The 18,579-nt window shown below is 35.9% G+C and overlaps 1 protein-coding gene across 2 annotated transcripts in view; it reads right to left on the bottom strand.

Annotated features, from left to right (window-relative positions):
- The window catches only part of LOC101739616 (collagen alpha-1(XVII) chain), a 90,208-nt gene that overhangs the window by 17,885 nt on the left and 53,744 nt on the right, over nucleotides 1-18,579 (bottom strand). For both annotated transcript variants that reach the window (XM_021352418.3, XM_021352419.2), the window contains exons 5-14: nucleotides 14,481-14,618; nucleotides 12,269-12,463; nucleotides 8,956-9,114; nucleotides 8,221-8,338; nucleotides 7,638-7,721; nucleotides 2,805-2,857; nucleotides 2,162-2,368; nucleotides 1,520-1,663; nucleotides 1,152-1,241; nucleotides 459-690 (exon numbers count right to left, since the gene is read on the bottom strand). In XM_021352418.3, coding sequence (XP_021208093.2) covers nucleotides 459-690; nucleotides 1,152-1,241; nucleotides 1,520-1,663; nucleotides 2,162-2,368; nucleotides 2,805-2,857; nucleotides 7,638-7,721; nucleotides 8,221-8,338; nucleotides 8,956-9,114; nucleotides 12,269-12,463; nucleotides 14,481-14,618 — 1,420 coding nt within the window. The remainder of the gene's footprint in view (nucleotides 1-458; nucleotides 691-1,151; nucleotides 1,242-1,519; nucleotides 1,664-2,161; nucleotides 2,369-2,804; nucleotides 2,858-7,637; nucleotides 7,722-8,220; nucleotides 8,339-8,955; nucleotides 9,115-12,268; nucleotides 12,464-14,480; nucleotides 14,619-18,579) is intronic.

Below are 18,579 nucleotides of genomic sequence, written 5' to 3'. Positions count from 1 at the left end.
AAAAATTTGTTTGTTTGTTTGTATTGTATAGGCTTTGAAACTACTGAACCGATTTGAAAAATTCTTTCACTGTTTGGAAACTACACTATTTCCGACTGACATAGGCCAAAACCTTTTTTTTTTAAAATCTTTGGGATCTTTACTAAAACTACAATAATGAAACCCAAGGTGTAAAAAAATTACCTAAACTATTCTTTACATCGCGTGCCCTGCGAAAGCTATTGATGATAGAATAAAATAATCTACTACGACTTTGTAGAACACATTATTAATTAAAAAAAGTGTCGCGACAGCATATGTCTAACTATTGTAGTTATGCCAACAACTTCAAATATCGATGAAATTTTTGTTAAAGACCCGAGCGGAGCCGGAGCGGGCTGCTAGTATATTATATAAAAAATGCTTTAACATAAAGCACGCAAAGGTTTCATTGTTTTCAGGGAAAACCATCTACATACCTGTATTGGGCTCCCTTCTAACTCCAGGACTATCTGTGAGTGTATCGACTGAATCTTTTGGTAGCCCTAGTGAAGTTCCAGGTGGACCAGGGGGGCCTGGAGGTCCAGGTACTGGGACGTATTGGACGTTCGATGCTGGAGTCCCAGGAGGCCCTGGAGGCCCACGCGGCCCATCCTTGCCCGGCGCACCAGGATTACCATCGAATCCTCTATCACCTTTGTCACCTTTTATCTATATTTTATAGGAAAATAATTGTCTTAGCACCTTGCGCAAAAGATTTGCTACATTACAAAAACAGCGTCATTTCAATTTAAAAAAAAAAGTGCAATATAAATAGCAATAAACTCGATGTCATTATAAAAAAACTATGTAAAGCTTTTAATTAAATACTTACACAGAGTAATAAACGTTAACGTCGCCATAAAGATTTTAAGATAAGCAAATAAATTACGAGACACTAAAACGACAATGTAACTGCATTACACGAGAACACAAAGGCCAGAACATAAAACCGTTCATACCTACAAAGGACAATATCAATACAACAAAAGATAGAAGTAATGGAAAAAACCCGCAACCTGCAACTATCGGGCAATCTAAAGCTAATGCAGTAATGTGCGACCGACCCCATATTTCTGTTTGTACGCCATACTTATTCAGGTACTTAATTAACCCTACAGTATTAGAATTACCTTTTCCAAGTCAAGTGGGTTAACGGCGGAGTCCCCTTTTTCACCTTTCGGGCCTGGGGGACCGGGCTGACCCGTGGCTCCGGGCGGGCCCTGCGTGAAAACTTTTTCTTTAACATTGATCTTATTTGAGAAGGTTAAGTTCAGAAAGGTAAACATTCAGCTTTGATGTTATTGGTATTTAGATAGTGTATTTGCTTCGGATTTTCAAGACCAAATTTAAATCGTAGCCGTTTTGATAACTTTATGAATAATAAATGCGAGTGATTCGTTATTTTATTTGTTTCGTTAGTTTTTATATGCTAGAACTGAAATGTGAAAAAGGTGGTGGTACATTGAAGTTCTTTTGGGTTAGTCTATTAAAATCTTACCGCCCATCCAGGAAGTCCAATGTCTCCAGTGGGCCCATTCACACCTGGAGTACCTGGAGGTCCTGGTAGTCCTGGAGGACCTCTCGGTCCAGGTGGCCCTGGATGGCCTCTTTTACCGCGAGGCCCTGCATCACCTTTATCGCCCTGTTTGTAGAGAAAATGTGTCGTAAGCCCAATAATGAAAATCTGTTAAGAATGTAATTACGCGCCCTTCGTAAATTATTCTGATGTAGGGTTTGCACGTACTCTCCCAATATTTCATTTGTACTTTGGTAATTAGAATATAAATAATGTCGAGAACGGAATTTGCCATCCCATAACACGTTACGCACATTATTATTTCGTATAACGAGACGTTCGCTTTTACGAATATAATGAAGAAGACATTTATATCCGCTTTGAAATGGGAGGGAGTAAGAACAAAAGTTAATTATCAAAACAGTAAAATTTTATCAATTGAATTCATTAGTACGTATGTAATTGGACTAATAAATACGAAATTTTGAGAGCTATCAAATACGTTTTTTTTTTCGTAAATATTATCGTTGAAGCTGAATAGTTATTTGGTATGCGATTTAATAATAAAATCAATTATTGCATAAACTAGATTCGACCTTCTGATTTTGGGAAGTATGTACTAACCTTGGTCATAACCATAGCATCGTCTCGAGATATAGCCACTGGTCCAGGCGGGCCAGGTTCGCCGCGTTCACCTTTAGACCCTGGAAGACCAGTCGAGCCCTGTGTTCCTGGTAAGCCAGACGGCCCTATGTCACCCCGTTCACCAGGCTTTCCATCAACGCCTGGGAATCCTTGTGGTCCCTCGAGGCCCCTATTTCCTTTCTCACCCTGTAGTTTAATGATTTTCTGTATATCCATTTCAATGAAATATTGCTAAAGCTACATACATATTAAACTCGAACTGGAGTCCAAAATACATATTTCATTTAAAATCTTACCTAACTAGTTACTTATATTATATAAACCTTAATATTTGAACAACAAACAAAATAATTAATTCTGTATAATTCCTTATTACTATTGTATTTATATTCTTTCAATTAGCTACATTGCCACCAAGCACGGAGTTTATTTACTTTAAATTAATTGGAGTTAATAAACCCAACTTACGAATTACAATTATTAATAATAATTTCATTTAGGCTAAAACCAATTCTCAAAATTTATTTTGAACAATTTCCAAAACTCTGAAACTTCCAAAATTGAAGCTAAAAATATTTAGATATTTATATTTATTTAGGATTGTATTAAATTTATTTATTACCTTTTCACCAGTCTCCCCGCGGTCTCCCTTCGGACCCTTCAAGAGCGAAGCCTCTGTAAATAACACTTCATTTATATTCAAGTGGTGGTATAGAAAATTCATAAAGTACTGATTTATCGGTCAGACTTTATCGTGGGAGGTCGATTAGACCTCGTATAATAGCCATGAAACACACGTGTACTTGAATCAATTTAATAACCGATTCATGATGATATAAAGTTAGGTTTTAACAATACTTGTAAAATAATGTGACAGATAAGCTGAGGAGTGCGCGTTTGGGATGGTATGGACATGTGATGAGACGAAATGAAAATGAAGTTGGTAAGAGAGTGTTAACTATGAATGTGGAAGGATATAGAGGAAGAGGTAGACCTAAGAAGAAATGGATGGATTGTGTGAAAGACGATATGGGTAAGAGGGAAGTGAGCGAAGAAATGGTATATGATAGAAGAATATGGAAGGAGAAAACACGTTGCGCCAACCCCAGGTGACTGGGAGAAGGGCAGGATAATGATGATGAATAAAATAATGTGCAGTTAAAGTTAACAAACAGTTACGCAGGAAACCTAATTTTGTTGACCATGTCAAAATACTAATAATAATATTTACTAGGGTAGCTTAACAAATGAAATTATTAAAAGACATCATTTTGTAATGTGATAACCGTTTGGGAGAATGGTTCTCATAGAATTTAGAAAACCAAACATGATAGAAAATAATACATAATACATATAAATATGCCTCTCATAAGAAGTTGGTCAATTTATTTTAAGGGAGATCACTGGTTTTTATTTATTTAAACAATTATTCTTGTATGATAATTTAATACATTTTTATTTCTTCATCGTAATTTTTTACCGAAGCTACAAAAAAAAATTAAAAATTCAAATTGCAAATTAAAAAAAAACCCAATAGATTTTAAATATTTATACGAAGAGCTAAATATCTGAATTTTTTTTTGTGTATTGTCTGTATGTGTATTTGTATAAAGTACTACTGTATGTGAGAGCGTATTTTCATGAAACAGAAAAAGTGGGATTCGAGTTGTGGTTTAATATTAATCCAACGACTCTGCCTATTTTTAACACGAAGCCATTCATGTCACGTTAAATTTTGACTGCTAAGTATGACCTCTTGTCTTAAAGTAGTGAGTATCAAAACAAATTAAACTCAGCAAAATCCAATTTCGCATCACTAGAAGAGTCATTTCAATGAATAATGACAGAAAAAATATTAGCCGAATCGTGTAATGATTCAGACAAACCTCCAGATGTAGATGAGTTCTGAGAGTTTCGAAACGGGTAACGCTAACGTGCCGTTAATGTAATTAGTGAGTCGGAAACGAGTGTTACCAAGACGAGTTTCCAACTGTAATTATTTTCCGTGACCCCAACGCACCGAGTCGAAGTGAAATATTTGTTTGTTCGTTTAATAACCCGGAAATTATAACAGGTTTTCGTCGTCTACTTGAAAGGTAAATGTACATGACAAGGTACTGAGTTTTTTAAACATGTTTACATTAGTTTTACGTCTAGTTGCACGTAATTTTAATTTGTGACATAAAGAAATTAAAAAAAACGTGTGGCACTCGGTAACTGCCGCGGTAAAGCTATTGCATAGCATTTTTTATCAACTTATGCAATTATAATCAGACAATGATAATTTAATATTAAAACAATAATAAAACAAGACCACGCTATATTAAACATTAATATAAGCAAAACCTTAACTGTCCCCTTCACACTCATAAGCTAGACCGCGCGAGAGAGAGATGGGCAGACTTTTTATGATGCGCATGCAGTGTGACGTCACGCCACGCGCTTATTCACAAACACTACACAAGCGCAACGTGTGAATGTGTTAAACGCGAGCTACATGGTAGGCGGAGTGAGGGGTGTAAGGTTTTATTCGTTACGGAATTTCATTAATTCGGTCACCGCGCTCAAGGCCCGCGATAAAATCTATGCAATAGCTTAAAAGTATCTATTGACAGTGACATTAAAAACTTAATATATCACAATCTTTAACAATATCATCCTAGTACATTGAATACCAACTAGGTTTTTGAGGCCGCACGGATAGTTACCACCATCCTGTCTATTTCTGCCGTGAAGCAGTAACGCGTTTCAGTCTGAAGGGTGGGGCAGCTGTTGTAACTATACTTGAGACCTTAGAACTTAAATATCTCAAGTTTGGTGGCGCATTTACGTTGTAGATGTGTATGGGCTCCAGTAACCACTTAATACCAGGTGGGTTGTGAGCTCGCCTACCCATCTAAGCAATAATAATAATAAAAAAAAGACTAAGCCATGGCGAATTCTGGCAAACAATTTTCCAGTCCAGCTAATGTCATCATGCCACGAATTCATGATTAATATGATTAGATAACGTATATTATAAATTAATAACGATCAGTTAACAATACTTGAAATACTCGATTATCTATTTTTTTATATATATTAATACGTGAAACATAAACTTTGTATCCCTTTTTACGAAAATTGCGCGGACGGAGGAGTATGAAATTTTCCACACTTATAGAGAATATAGAGAAGAAGTGCACAATACTAATATTTTTTTTTAAATAATGCATAAAAGATACTTTAAATCAATAAAGAAACATTACACACACTACATACCATGTATTTGACGCACACACGCATGCATACTATTTATTGTCAAACTTTTGTTCTTGACGTCTGTTGTCAAATTGAGAATAGATTAAATATTGTTTGTCTTTGCTAATATTTTTTATAGTGTAGTCTTGGCGAAATTTGTGATTTTAGAAGTATAAAATACAATCATAGTAGTGTACAAACTTACAATTCCAATTAATTATAGTCGAATTTCGACTACTGCGGGACCACTAGTTTTATGTAATTCACTTAACATCTATATCCCGAAATCATTGATTCAAATGTCCGTTTCGCATGATTAAAATATGTACTGCGGGCTTATAATCAGTGAGGCGAATGTAAATGTATTCGTGCTCACATCGGATTCCCAAAATTTATTGATATTATTCGGTTCAATATTGAACTTTCGGGTTGCATGCCAAATTTTTCACTAGCCAAAGTTTTTCACAACGTCACTAAAGGGACATTGTAAGTCACAAAGATACATGCTAAAGTTAAGCCTTGCTACTGATCTAGTCTGCAGATCCTCTGAAGAGAAGGCAAAAACCATTCTACTCATACTATGAGGCTTTTTTTTATTGCTTAGATGGTTTTATTTAATTATTTTTTTATTGCTTAGATGTGTGGACGAGCTCACAGCCCACCTGGTGTTAAGTGGTTACTGGAGCCCATAGACATCTACAACGTAAATGCGCCACACACCTTGAGATATAGTTCTAAGGTCTCAGTATAGTCACAACGGCTGCCCCACCCTTCAAACCGAAACGCATTACTGCTTCACGGCAGAAATAAGCGGGGCGGTGGTACCTACCCGTGCGGACTCACAAGAGGTCCTACCACCAGTAATTATGCAAATTATAATTTTGCGGGTTTGATTTTTACTGCACGATGTTATTCCTTCACTGTGGAAGTCAATCGTGAACATTTGTTGAGTACGTATTTCATTAGAAAAATTGGTACCCGCCAGCGAGATTCGAACACCAGTGCATCGCTCGATACGAATGCACCGGACGTCTTATCCTTTAGGCCACGACGACTTCTAAACGACACTTCTAGGTGGGTGGACGATTTCACAGCCCACCTGGTGTTAAGTGGTTACTGGAGCCCATAGACATCTACAACGTAAATGTGCCACCCACCTACTGCTACTCTTTAAGTGGTCCAGTTAAAAATATCTGTCTAAGAAATTTAAAAGTAGTACAATGTATGCTGGATTTGGGCCTAGAGAAATGCAAAGGCTTTCATAATATGAGGCAGTCCAAATAGATACATATATTATTATGACGGTCAAAGTGGCTGGCATTCCCATAATTTCAGCGGCCTATTTAATTTTCTGGTTTTATTTTGATAATTTCATTTTAGGAAACACATTTTTCAATTTAATTTCGCACGCTATTAACATAATTACCCTTAATACCTGTCAACAGATCATCAGAGTATCCATTGAGTCTCTGAAGTTCATCTTCATACAGACATACCAATATGTGAATTTGCATTTTGAGAATTTAGATTAATGTCAAATAAGTGTTAACGAATAACTTCAAACAAAAACAATGTTAAGTTGATCGTCAATGACCACGAAAACTGTACTGTATCTATAACGTTGAAAATAATGAAATTAAAATATTAATTGCGAGACTACAGAAGATGGTTTAAATTACGTCCAAAATTAATGAAAACGTACGAAAATAGATTATTTGATAACTTAATAGAAGTATTTAAGCCAGAGCGCTTAGGATTAAAATTAATTAATTAAACTTAGCTTCTAATGATAGATAGGAAAATAGTGTTTCTATCTATTCTATTCTAAAAAACACTCTTATTTCTTTTTGTGAATCTATTCGTTTTGAGTTGAAATTACGAAATTTGATAATTTCATTACATTTATTTTTAATTACATTGGATGTTTGAACGAATTTTAATCGCTTCATAAACAAGTAATTTTAATTATTAATTAATGCTTTAAATTTAATATTCATAAATATGCACTACAATTTTCATGGATAATTTAATTCTGTGAACACATTTTCTGTAGCATTTTATCGAAAACTATAAGTTTATAAACTATTCTGTTGGTCAGTTGCACTATGCAGTTGCATATCATGGAAAATAAATATGAGAGTTACAAATAAAATAAAATCCGTTACGAATATAAAATATGTTTTGAATTAATTACTGAGTTTTGTTTAAGTTTTACCTGTTCGTGTGATGTCACTCAGCACAGCATTGTCAGATATTGTCGGCATTGGAGGTCCAGGCAGACCAGGAAGACCTCTAGCACCTATCCAAATCAATTAATCTTCATAAATAAAATCAGTTAATTAACAGTAGTAAAAATGTTGCGGAATCTATAAAAAAACTTAGAAAATTTATATATTTACCGGGTAAAACACTGGGATTTTAAGTCGATTATGTCCCGCACAACTGGAGAGCCACTTGGAAAATTCAATGTTGGATAATAGCTATCAGCCTACATCCCTATCTTTATTTCCAATATTGATCTTTGATCAAAAACAGAAACGCCCACTAAAGGTATCCCATATAAAATAGGACCTAGTACGTTCACCTATAAAAAGAACTCTCTAGTCGGTCGTAAAACAGAACAGTAATAATAAATAAACTCTATGCGAAAACTCCGTAGCAATCCTAAGGGTTCGACCAGGGTGTAATAAAGACTTCCCAAATCGCTACTGTTAAGCTCTAAAATCTTGCAAACGAGTTACTCGGACATAAATATAGGTCATAGAGAAACATAAAATTTGATGGTTTGATTTCTTCACCTTTTTCACCCTTTTCTGAGGGACGGCCGTGCGCTCCCGGCAGGCCTGGGACCCCGTCTCGGCCTGGAGGGCCTTTTTCGCCTTTGGCACCGTGTGGACCTCTAAGACCCACGTACCCCTATAACACAGTTATATACTGAAGGTACGACATCACAAGTTGGAAAACCGTGGGTAATTGCGTTAGTCTACTTTTATTATCCGGGTTGGAACTAATTTAGTGACGGATTTTATTTTGATTTACCAAGTTACCGTCGTAAAGGTGAATAGGGCGTTTTTAGTGTGGCAATGACTTTTTTTAGGGATCCTGCAATAAAAGGGATATAAGTGTTCATAAAAACTGTGTTAATTTGGGTCCCGTCTTAGTTGTTGCCGATTCTTAACGAAGACTTTAATAGACGGTAAAGAAAGTAAGAAATGACGCAATTGTAGAAGAAAAAGTAGAGGGTATATTAATTACAAAGAAAAAATACTTTTTTAAATTGTTAGAATCGATATCTTGTACAAATAAAAAATGACGAAAAATGTAAATTTAATCAAGAAAATTTTACAAAAATCAATAAACCTTTTACTTTGGTTACATTTTCTCAGCATAATTGGAGGAAACATCTAGAAATACAACTATTAAAACAACAGCCCGTAGCTAAACATAATAACAAGCTTAAATCCAACTTTGATACACATTTACATAAACGCTTAACCCAAACAATCCTATTTAATAATATTCAAGAAACTCACCCGGTCGCCTTTGTCTCCTTTAGGGCCAAGTAATCCCCTCTCGCCCTTATTCCCAGGGTAGCCTCTCTCCCCTTGAGGCCCTGGAAGGCCCATTGGACCCCTCTCGCCTTGAGGTCCTTGGATACCAGGATTAACAGACCCATATAATCCTGTTGATTCCTGTGTAAAACCCAATAATTACTCACGCGTTTTAGAGCTATTCAGCTTGGTTTTACAGTAACATGATGACGTTCTTATTTTGAGTGCGAAACTTTTAAAAATTTATCGAATTACTGTTTGAACATCAGAAATTTGACGGACATTATCAAGTCGCTGTCAATGAAGAATTCTAATAGTATCTCAAACCTAATTAAAAGGAGAACACGAATTTCGTCAGAAGGAAGCAGATACAATGCAAACATACCACCACTTTTCGTGCTTATAGTAGATTTTTTCTTACTATTAAATTTTAAACTAGAGATTAATTGATCTTGTGTTCACAAAGACCTAAATTATAGAAGAAGGCAATAAGAAGTATTTGATAACAACATTGTTTCATTGAACGAAATAATTATTAAAGTGGCAAAGACGAGAATTTCATAAACAACAGGTAGCATCTGCTTAAATCGTATTCTTAAACGGCGCTAAACTTATTTGTTCGGGAAAGCCAAGTGCTTTGAATTGAATAAAATAGCATCAGTTATCATTAATAATCCGATTCTGTAAAGCGCTTTTCAACTGTGAATTCTAAACGTAAATAATGAAACTTCACTTATACAATAAAATGTACTTAAGATAGAATTTTTGTTTACGTTTTAGGCGATTTTAGTATTTTTTTTATTGCTGAAATGGGTGGACGAGCTCACAGCTCACCTGGTGTTAAGTGGTTACTGGAGCCCATAGACATCTACAACGTAAATGCGCCACCCGCCTTAAGATATAAGTTCTAAGGTCTCAGTATAGTTACAACGGCTGCCCCGCCCTTCAAACCGAAACGCGTTACTGCTTCACGACAGAAATAGGTGGAGTGGTGGTACCTACTCGTGCGGACTCACAAAAGGTTCTACTACTAGTTACCAGAGCCCATAGACATCTACAATGTAAATGCCGCATACTTTGAGACAAGAGTTTTAAGGTCTGAGTTGTAACAGTAACTGTATCTATTTCTCAATTCGACTATTATAAGTATTAATTCAAAACTTTTTCTAGGTGACCGATATTGATAATTGAATGATTCTTAATGTGTTTGAATACGTAACACATAAAAGCATAAAACCACATGAGAACCATCTGGTTTTTAAATTTTATCAACATCTTACCAATATATTTGAGTTATCCCTAATATTATGCATGTTTCAATTCACTGGACTTAAGTACATGATATTTGCTTTTTATTATGCTAAAGTCGGCTTTTTGTCAAAGTTTTGTACTGCCTATTCTAAATCAATTCAAAAAGTACTTATTTATTTCAAATCTATACATCGATTAAGCATATTATATATTCTATACTTTGGAATAAACCAACAGAATTCACACCTATAAAATGTAGCCTTACCGACTTATTGTTAGCGAATAGCTTAAAACCGTGAAACTAGGTTTCGGAAACTCCATCTTTGCCGTACACCGAGGTGAACTTTTTGAAAGCTTTCGTAAGGTCAAAAGCGGTGTAAAATTTGGCATGATTAAATTTGTTTATGTTTATTTTATTGCTTTGCACGGACAGACGCACTTACGTCACGCCTGCGTTAACTAAACGGTGACCTAATTCCAGAGACGTGAATGTCGAGACCACTCTGAGAAAGTCTAGGTCTTATGTATCTTTTTTTTATAACTGGGAACAAATTACGCACGGTCATAGTTTGAAGAGTGGGGCAGCCGTTGTAACTATACTGAGACCTTAGAAATTATATCTCAAGGTGGGTGGCGCATTTACGTTGTAGATGTCTATGAGCTTCAGTAACCACTTAACATCAGGTGGGCTGTGAGCTCGTCTACCCAGCTAAGCAACAAAAAAAAAGAATTTCTTGTACCAGAGACTGACATACATACTTATATACGTTTAAATATATAAATATTATATACCCAGACGAAGAGCAAACAATCTTCTTCATCACACGAATGTTTTCCCGACGTGGGAATCGAACCCACGACCCTCGACGTAAGAAGTCAGGGCCGCTAATTATTGAACCACCGAGTCAGTCTATTTTTGGTACAACAGAACTTCCAACTAGAGTGCACGACTACTTCGCATACATACATCTAGTCTTTAATTTAGCCGACTAAAATTTCATTGTTGAAGGAATAATATAATTACTTTTAAACATGTATATTATTCATGCTAAGAAATAACAAATTGTTTCTATACGAAAAGTTAAATATATCAATAACTATCGGTGAGGAATAAAAAAGTGAGATGATATCCGTTTTGATTTTTAATTAAGAATCTAAAAAAGTACTACACGCTGACTACCTCTTGTTACAATAAACAAGATCTGGCTCATTCTCAAATAAGCCTTAAATAGACTTAGATATTTTCTGTACAATGAGATCCTTGTTACCAACATTGTAAAGACTGCCAATTATTTTCCGAAACAGCGAATTGTTATTTTTTTTAAATATCAAAGAATGTTTTCTCATTTCGCTGTAATTATGTGAAATATATTGTATAATAATAAAATTGTGAGAGGATAAAATATTGGAAAACGTGTTTAATAAAAAAAAAAGAGAAATCCAACCTTTACCATAACACTTATCTCAATTCGAATATAGCTCACATTTTTGAACTCGGTAATTTTATATTTTGAGCTTCTGAAGTAGACTTATTTATTTAACACTGGATATATCCTACGCAAAACTTTATACTTCGAAGTAACAAAAAAATGAGCCTTTTGTTTTTTCAGTATTAAATCCATAGCCTAGATATCTAGGTTGACAATAATGATAAAAATCGATAAGATACGAATGGAATTTTTATTTTTAAATATTAAAAAAAATATGCACGTATTCATGAAAAAGCTTGTTTTTTTATTGCTTAGATGGGTGGACGAGCTCACGGCCCACCTGGTGTTAAGTGGTTACAGGAGTCCAAAGACCCTTACGGCATAAAATTCGCCACCTAAATCAAGACATGAGTTTTAAGGTCTCCGTTTTTACAGTACAACGGCTGTCCCACCCTTCAAACCGAAAGACATTACTGCTTCCCGGCAGAAATAAGCAGGGGTGGTGGTACCTATCCGTGCGGACTCACCAGACGTCCTACGGCTATTATAATTTGCAGGTATCATTTTTACTACACGATGTTATTCCTTTATTGTGGTAAGTCAACAACACTTACTATTAGTGCAGATGTCACAGGGCCTGGTAGCCCGGGTGGGCCTTGAGGGCCCTGTGGCCCAGGAGAACCATCTGCGCCAGGGTCGCCTTTGGGACCAGGTTGACCTTCTGGACCTGAATTCCCTGTATCCCCTCTTTCCCCTCGATCGCCTTTAGATCCAGGAGGCCCTGCAGGTCCGGGGTCTCCGATTTGTCCCTAAAAAATAAAAGACTTGTTTCAAAGTAGAATATGTTTAACAGCGTGAAGCCAGATTGGCCTCCAGTCCACCAGAAACACCTCCTTTCTACAAAAACATGATTCAAAACTCGGTATTTTTTATTATTGATCCGTATAAGAAATTATTTGCAGTTTAGAGAGTTTCCGAAACGATTTTAAATACGTTTTTACTGTTTAAAAAAAATTAAAGTGTCGCTTAACAGTTAAATTAAAAGAGCTGGTGATGTTTATTCAGTTAACATTTTTGAACAACATTAATTTTACAACTAGCTGACCCGGCAGACTTCGTAGTACCTCGATCGATAAATAAAAGACCTACACTTTTGTATAAAATAAACTTAAAACAAACAAAAGGAATCCGTCCCACGGGGGACGCATTATAGGAAAAACAAAATTGTTATTTTTATTTAATTCCGAGCATTTTCATATTTATCTACCTTTTGAACCTTTCCCGGACTTCCACAAATAATTCAAGATCAAAATTAGCCAGATCGGTCCAGTCGTTCTCAAGTTTTAGCGAGACTAACGAACAGCAATTCATTTTTATATATAGAGATAACAATATTATTTGTGGCATCGATATACCTTATAAGCAATTTCTTAGAATGGGTTTCGAAAACAGAACGCCAACAATATCCATGACAAATGGATTACAGGTTATATTGTTTCTCGACTTATCAATACCTACGCTGAGACTCATGTCACGGTAATTATACACCAGAAAAAAATGAAAACAATATTTCTTAGGTGTCATTTATTTAAAAATTTGTTTAAAAATTTACTAAATTCTTACCACCCACCCATAGACATTAACACATCAATTCCACCACCCACCCATCTTGAGACACAAGTTCTAAACCTCAGTTTTTACAGTATGACCGCTTTCTTTTTTGATATTTTTGTGGTAACGAAATTTATTTCCAATACAATTAGTGCTGCCTTCATAAATATTAATCTATATATATAAAAGTGAATTGCTGTTCATTAGTCTCGCTAAAACTCAAGAACGGCTGGACCGATTTGGCTAATTTTGGTCTTGAATTATTTGTGGAAGTCCAGAGGTAAATATGAAAATGCTCGGAAATAAATAAAAATAACAATTTTGTTTTTCCTTTGATGCGTCCCCCGTCGGACGGATTCCTTTTGTTTGTTTTAAGTTTATTTTATACAAAAATTTAGGTCTTTCATTTATCTATTGAGGCACTACAAAGTCTGCCGGGTCAGCTAGTTTAGATTATATAATATAATATATAATAAAATATCGAAAAACGCACTAGGTATTCACACGTCTTCTACAGACTCCTGATACCGTTCCAAGTACTAGAAAATCTGTCAGGTCGTATGCCATTCTGCGCATATATAAAGAAAAAAAAAAAATCAAACGTGTAAATCTCCTACGCGTTCGTTTAAGTACCTACCGAGCCTCGTGATTACTAATAAATTAAGATCTACGGAGCTCCTACGCGTTCTGAACGAAACAAGCGAAGATTTTTAATACTCCTTAATAAAGCACTCTTCTATGAATCAACCTGGATTTTCTGAGTCACTTTAATAAACCTCTAGTTTTTTTATTAATACACATGTCGTATAGACGACATTACGGCTGACCTGGTTTTAAGCGTTGATAGAAGACGACAACCCTGAAATTCGAAGTACATTTCATACTAGCCTTAAAACGGGTAAGGACTGCTGTAATTGATGCTTTGATGCGGTTGTACTTCATGTTGATAATTGATAGTAAGCTTTATGATTACCTAGCTTATAATAAAGTAGATTGTAGTGAATACGCGTTAGGTACTTAAGTAGGTGCAAGAAGAACAAAGTAAAGAGAAATGATAAGAACGTTGGCTTCACCACAATTTAGATTATAAGTCAGGAAGCGAAAGAAACTGATGTTCCCACAGCGAAAACATATTGGTATTTTTTGGAATAAAATTCAAAAGACCGAGCCTCGAAGAATACCCGGAACATCATTGTTATTAATTGGCACATTTACCGTTTTCCCTGGAGCGCCCGTAGTGCCGTCAGCCCCGGTTGGTCCTTGTGGTCCAGGAGGTCCTCTTAACTCTGGCATGACTTCCAAGATTTGAGAGATGTCATTTAGACTGCATCGGCACGTTCCTTGTACTGCGGTCTGATAAATAAATTAAAATAAAGATATATCTTTTTAATAACATTTCATAACATTGAAGTTGGTGGCTTGACAAGCTCACGATCTACTTGGTGTCAAATTATTATATAATGGTTGTCATACCCTTCAAACCGTAACGCCTGATAGAAATTGGCAGAACCGTGCGAAATTCGTAATATACCCCCAAGCTATGGTAAAATATAAATAGCCTTGGTCCAAAATTGTCCATTACGCTCAAGCTTATATTCTCTTAGTTAGAACTTAACACTCAACTTAATTAATCGACTTGGGACGTAATGCGACAAGAGTTTACGATATTTTAGTCAAATACCTCTTGTGTATAAATAAAAAGCTTTATGAAAGGAATTTCAAACGCGAAATTCCGGCCAACCCTGCGAAGGTATCTCTATGGATTTTCCTTTACTCAACGCCTTTATCATTTAAAACCTTCAACAATACTGCCAAATTGTAAAGCGAATAGGCTCACACGAACACTCTCAGTATATTCCGGCTTCCTTTACGCCGGGCGGGTCTTCTATTGTCAACTACCCTTAAACATAGCCATTTTAATGTAAAATAATGACAGTTTATACCTTCGGATGTGAGGCCAAGTCGTAATTTACCAGCAAACAGGGGAGAAACAATTTCAGTTTCACAATTTTAGGAATTGGTATATAGGTATTTTGAGCGGCACGTGATTCGGTTGTGTAAGCTACGAAGTCTTGAGCTAGTATTCCGGTTTCGTGTCGGGCAGCGTTGGAAGTGTAAGTTTGTTATTTATTGAAGCAGCCCCATCATTAGGGGTTGTTTCCGCGAAATTCGTTTGTATTAAGCTTTTGTAAATTATAACCTAATAGGTTAAGTTAAGTTTAGTTTGTTTTCTTCATACGTTATCTCGTAATTGAATTTTGGATAATAAATTCAGATTAAAATTACTACATTATATCAGTCGGAGATTCCTCCAACAGAATATATAATAAAAGACTGGCAAGTAAATACCAAGAAAATTCTCTTGTAATTTAAAACTAAACTATCATAACATATTCATGGAAATACAGACACAGTAAAAATCGTTTACTCAAACATCAGGTCTGAGCCAAATATCGAAAATATATTTGTAAACCAAATAACGAAGTGAATGTTAAATGTGATTTCGAGAATTCGAAAGAAAAAAAAACTGTTGAATATTTGAAAATAAATTCTCGTTACGTATCAACGACAAGGATAGGTAGGTTTACTTAAGTACCGCCTAGGGTCTGGACCCTCGACGTGTGATGAAATACGGTAGTTTTATATTATTGGATGAATTGAAGGGCTTTCGCTTTGACTTAGTTTATTTATGAATGAAATGCGTGAAAATTTCTCGTAAGCTGAAATTGGATTTTTGATAGAGTTTCTATTGACATTGCCAATACATTTTTTTTTATTTTTTAGAATAAAATTTTAAAAAATTGGTTTCTTCTTATTGTTGTAGTTTCTAGTCAGTACTGCCAGAGTAACATTAGTATCTATTGAAATCAAGAATCTTAATCTGGGATACCTTGTGACATTATTGTCTTAACCAAGAACAATTGTCAGAGAAAAGTAAAGTAAAGTAAAAGTCAGTTGTAAAGAAGAACAATCTGTGGAGTTTCTGGAAGCTGTGGAGTTTCTGGAAGGACTATCCCCTCCAAATATCGACCCCTTTAAATTTTCCACGGTATCTATGGGCGAGATCAAAAAGATAATCCTCTCTATAAGATCCAATGCTGTAGGTCACGACGGAGTGAGCCGCCAGATGATAGTGCTGATTCTCGATTGTCTTCTTCCATCGTTACAACATTTAATCAATTCATCTTTGTCCTCTGGTACTTTTCCTGTACAGTGGCGCAAAGCATTTGTGATTCCCTTACCCAAAGTCTCTAATCCGGCTCTTCCTACTCATTTCCGTCCCATATCGATTCTCCCTTTTCTGTCCAAGGTGTTGGAGGCCTGTGTACATAACCAACTGTCCCAGTTTGTTCATAAGAATGGTTTAATAAACTCTCTACAGTCTGGCTTCAGACCGGGCCACAGCACCATCTCCGCTCTCCTCAAAGTTACAGGCGATGTTAGGGCTGGAATGGAGGATACTAAAGTCACATTGTTGGCTTTGGTCGACTTCTCTAATGCCTTTAATACCGTCAGTCACGAAATCCTTTTATCTATCCTGTCCTATCTTATGATTTCGCCTGAGGTGCTAAAATGGTTTACATCACATCTTCGAGGGCGCCAGCAATCGGTCCGCATTGATGAGTCTTCGTCTTCATGGCGTGATCTAGATACTGGTGTCCCTCAAGGCGGAATTCTCTCCCCTTTGCTTTTCTCTCTCTTTATCAATCTCATAACTCAGTCCCTTCAGTGTTCGTATCACCTGTACGCTGACGACCTACAGCTGTACTCGCAGGCTACTGTGGACTGTGTGTCTGAAGCGGTTCGCAGAGTGAATGGGGATCTAGAGGCTATATGCGATTGGTCTGGTAGGTTTGGTTTGACGGTCAATCCAACCAAATGTCAGGCGATTATTATTGGTAGTCCCCGTTTGTTGGGACGATTAGATTTTAGCTCACTCCCACCCGTAACTTATAATGGAGCAATTATACCTTTGAGCCCATCAGTCAAAAACCTTGGACTGTATATGGATTCTAGACTTGATTGGGCGGTACAGGTGTTGAATGTTAGTCGGAAGGTTACTGGATCTCTGCGTGCCCTTTATCGCTTCAAGAACTTTCTCCCTTTCAAGATAAAGTTGATGCTTGTTCAAGCTTTAATCCTGCCCATAATTGACTATGGAGATGTATGCTATCTTGACCTGAATGCAGACCTTTTGAACAAACTCGACCGCCTTCTCAACAACTGCATTCGTTTCATTTTTAATCTTCGCAAGTATGACCACGTGTCTACTTACCGCTCCGAAATAAATTTTCTTCCTATACGCGAGCGCCGCAATCTACATGCTCTTACTGCGCTTCATTCTATACTAACATGCCCAACTCCTCCCTCCTATCTGACTCAGTACTTTAAATATTTACATTCCTCGCACGATAAGGACTTGCGTTCCTCTAATAATTTACTCCTTCACTGTCCCACGCACAACTCTAGTTTAGTCCGTTCGTCTTTCGTAGTTCAATCTGTTCAACTTTGGAATTCACTTCCTCTTAATGTTAGGATGATCACTGATCGCCTAACTTTCAAAATAAAGGTACGCCAACTTTTTCTGGAGAAACTTAAAAACTTAACAATTTGACTTGCAATGTGTGTTCTGTGCAATATACTATTTTCTTGTACTATATATATATGTATATGTGGTTCTATTTCTTTGTTATATTTTTAAGTTGTGTCTAAGTGTGTATATGAATATGTATGTGAATATGTGAGAGAGATTATATATAGATATATGTGTAAATTTTATATTATTATCATGATATAAAATTGTGTACGTTGTTTGTGTGATTATATATATATATATATATATATATATATATATATATATATATATATATATATATATATATATATATGTACCGTGTATGTGTTTATATATTGTATAATGTAGTTTGGTTGTTTCACATTAAGTTATGCACCTACCACAGGATTCTCTACACCACCCTTGGTTGACTGGTAGAGAATGCCTCAGGCATTAAGTCCGCCATTGTACTTATGTGCATTAAGTTGAATAAATAAATAAATAAACAATTACAAAACATACGAAACAAAATTATGAATTATTTCGACAAACGAAAAATCCGCTCCTACGATACATATAATAAGACAAATGGAATGAAGGAAATCTTAACACTAGTGACCGTCTAATAGTCACGTCCACACTTCTGTGTTTAGGTCACCGCTTGAGCCGGAGATCAAACAAACTTGATTTGTTCACAAAGAGGGTGACTTACGCACCACCGGAGATATATGCAGAATTTGGAATATGTTGTGTGATAAT

The sequence above is a fragment of the Bombyx mori genome, chromosome 11, assembly GCF_030269925.1.
Source record: "Bombyx mori chromosome 11, ASM3026992v2".
Lineage (NCBI taxonomy): Eukaryota > Metazoa > Arthropoda > Insecta > Lepidoptera > Bombycidae > Bombyx > Bombyx mori.
This window is presented reverse-complemented; position numbering and strand designations above follow the sequence as displayed.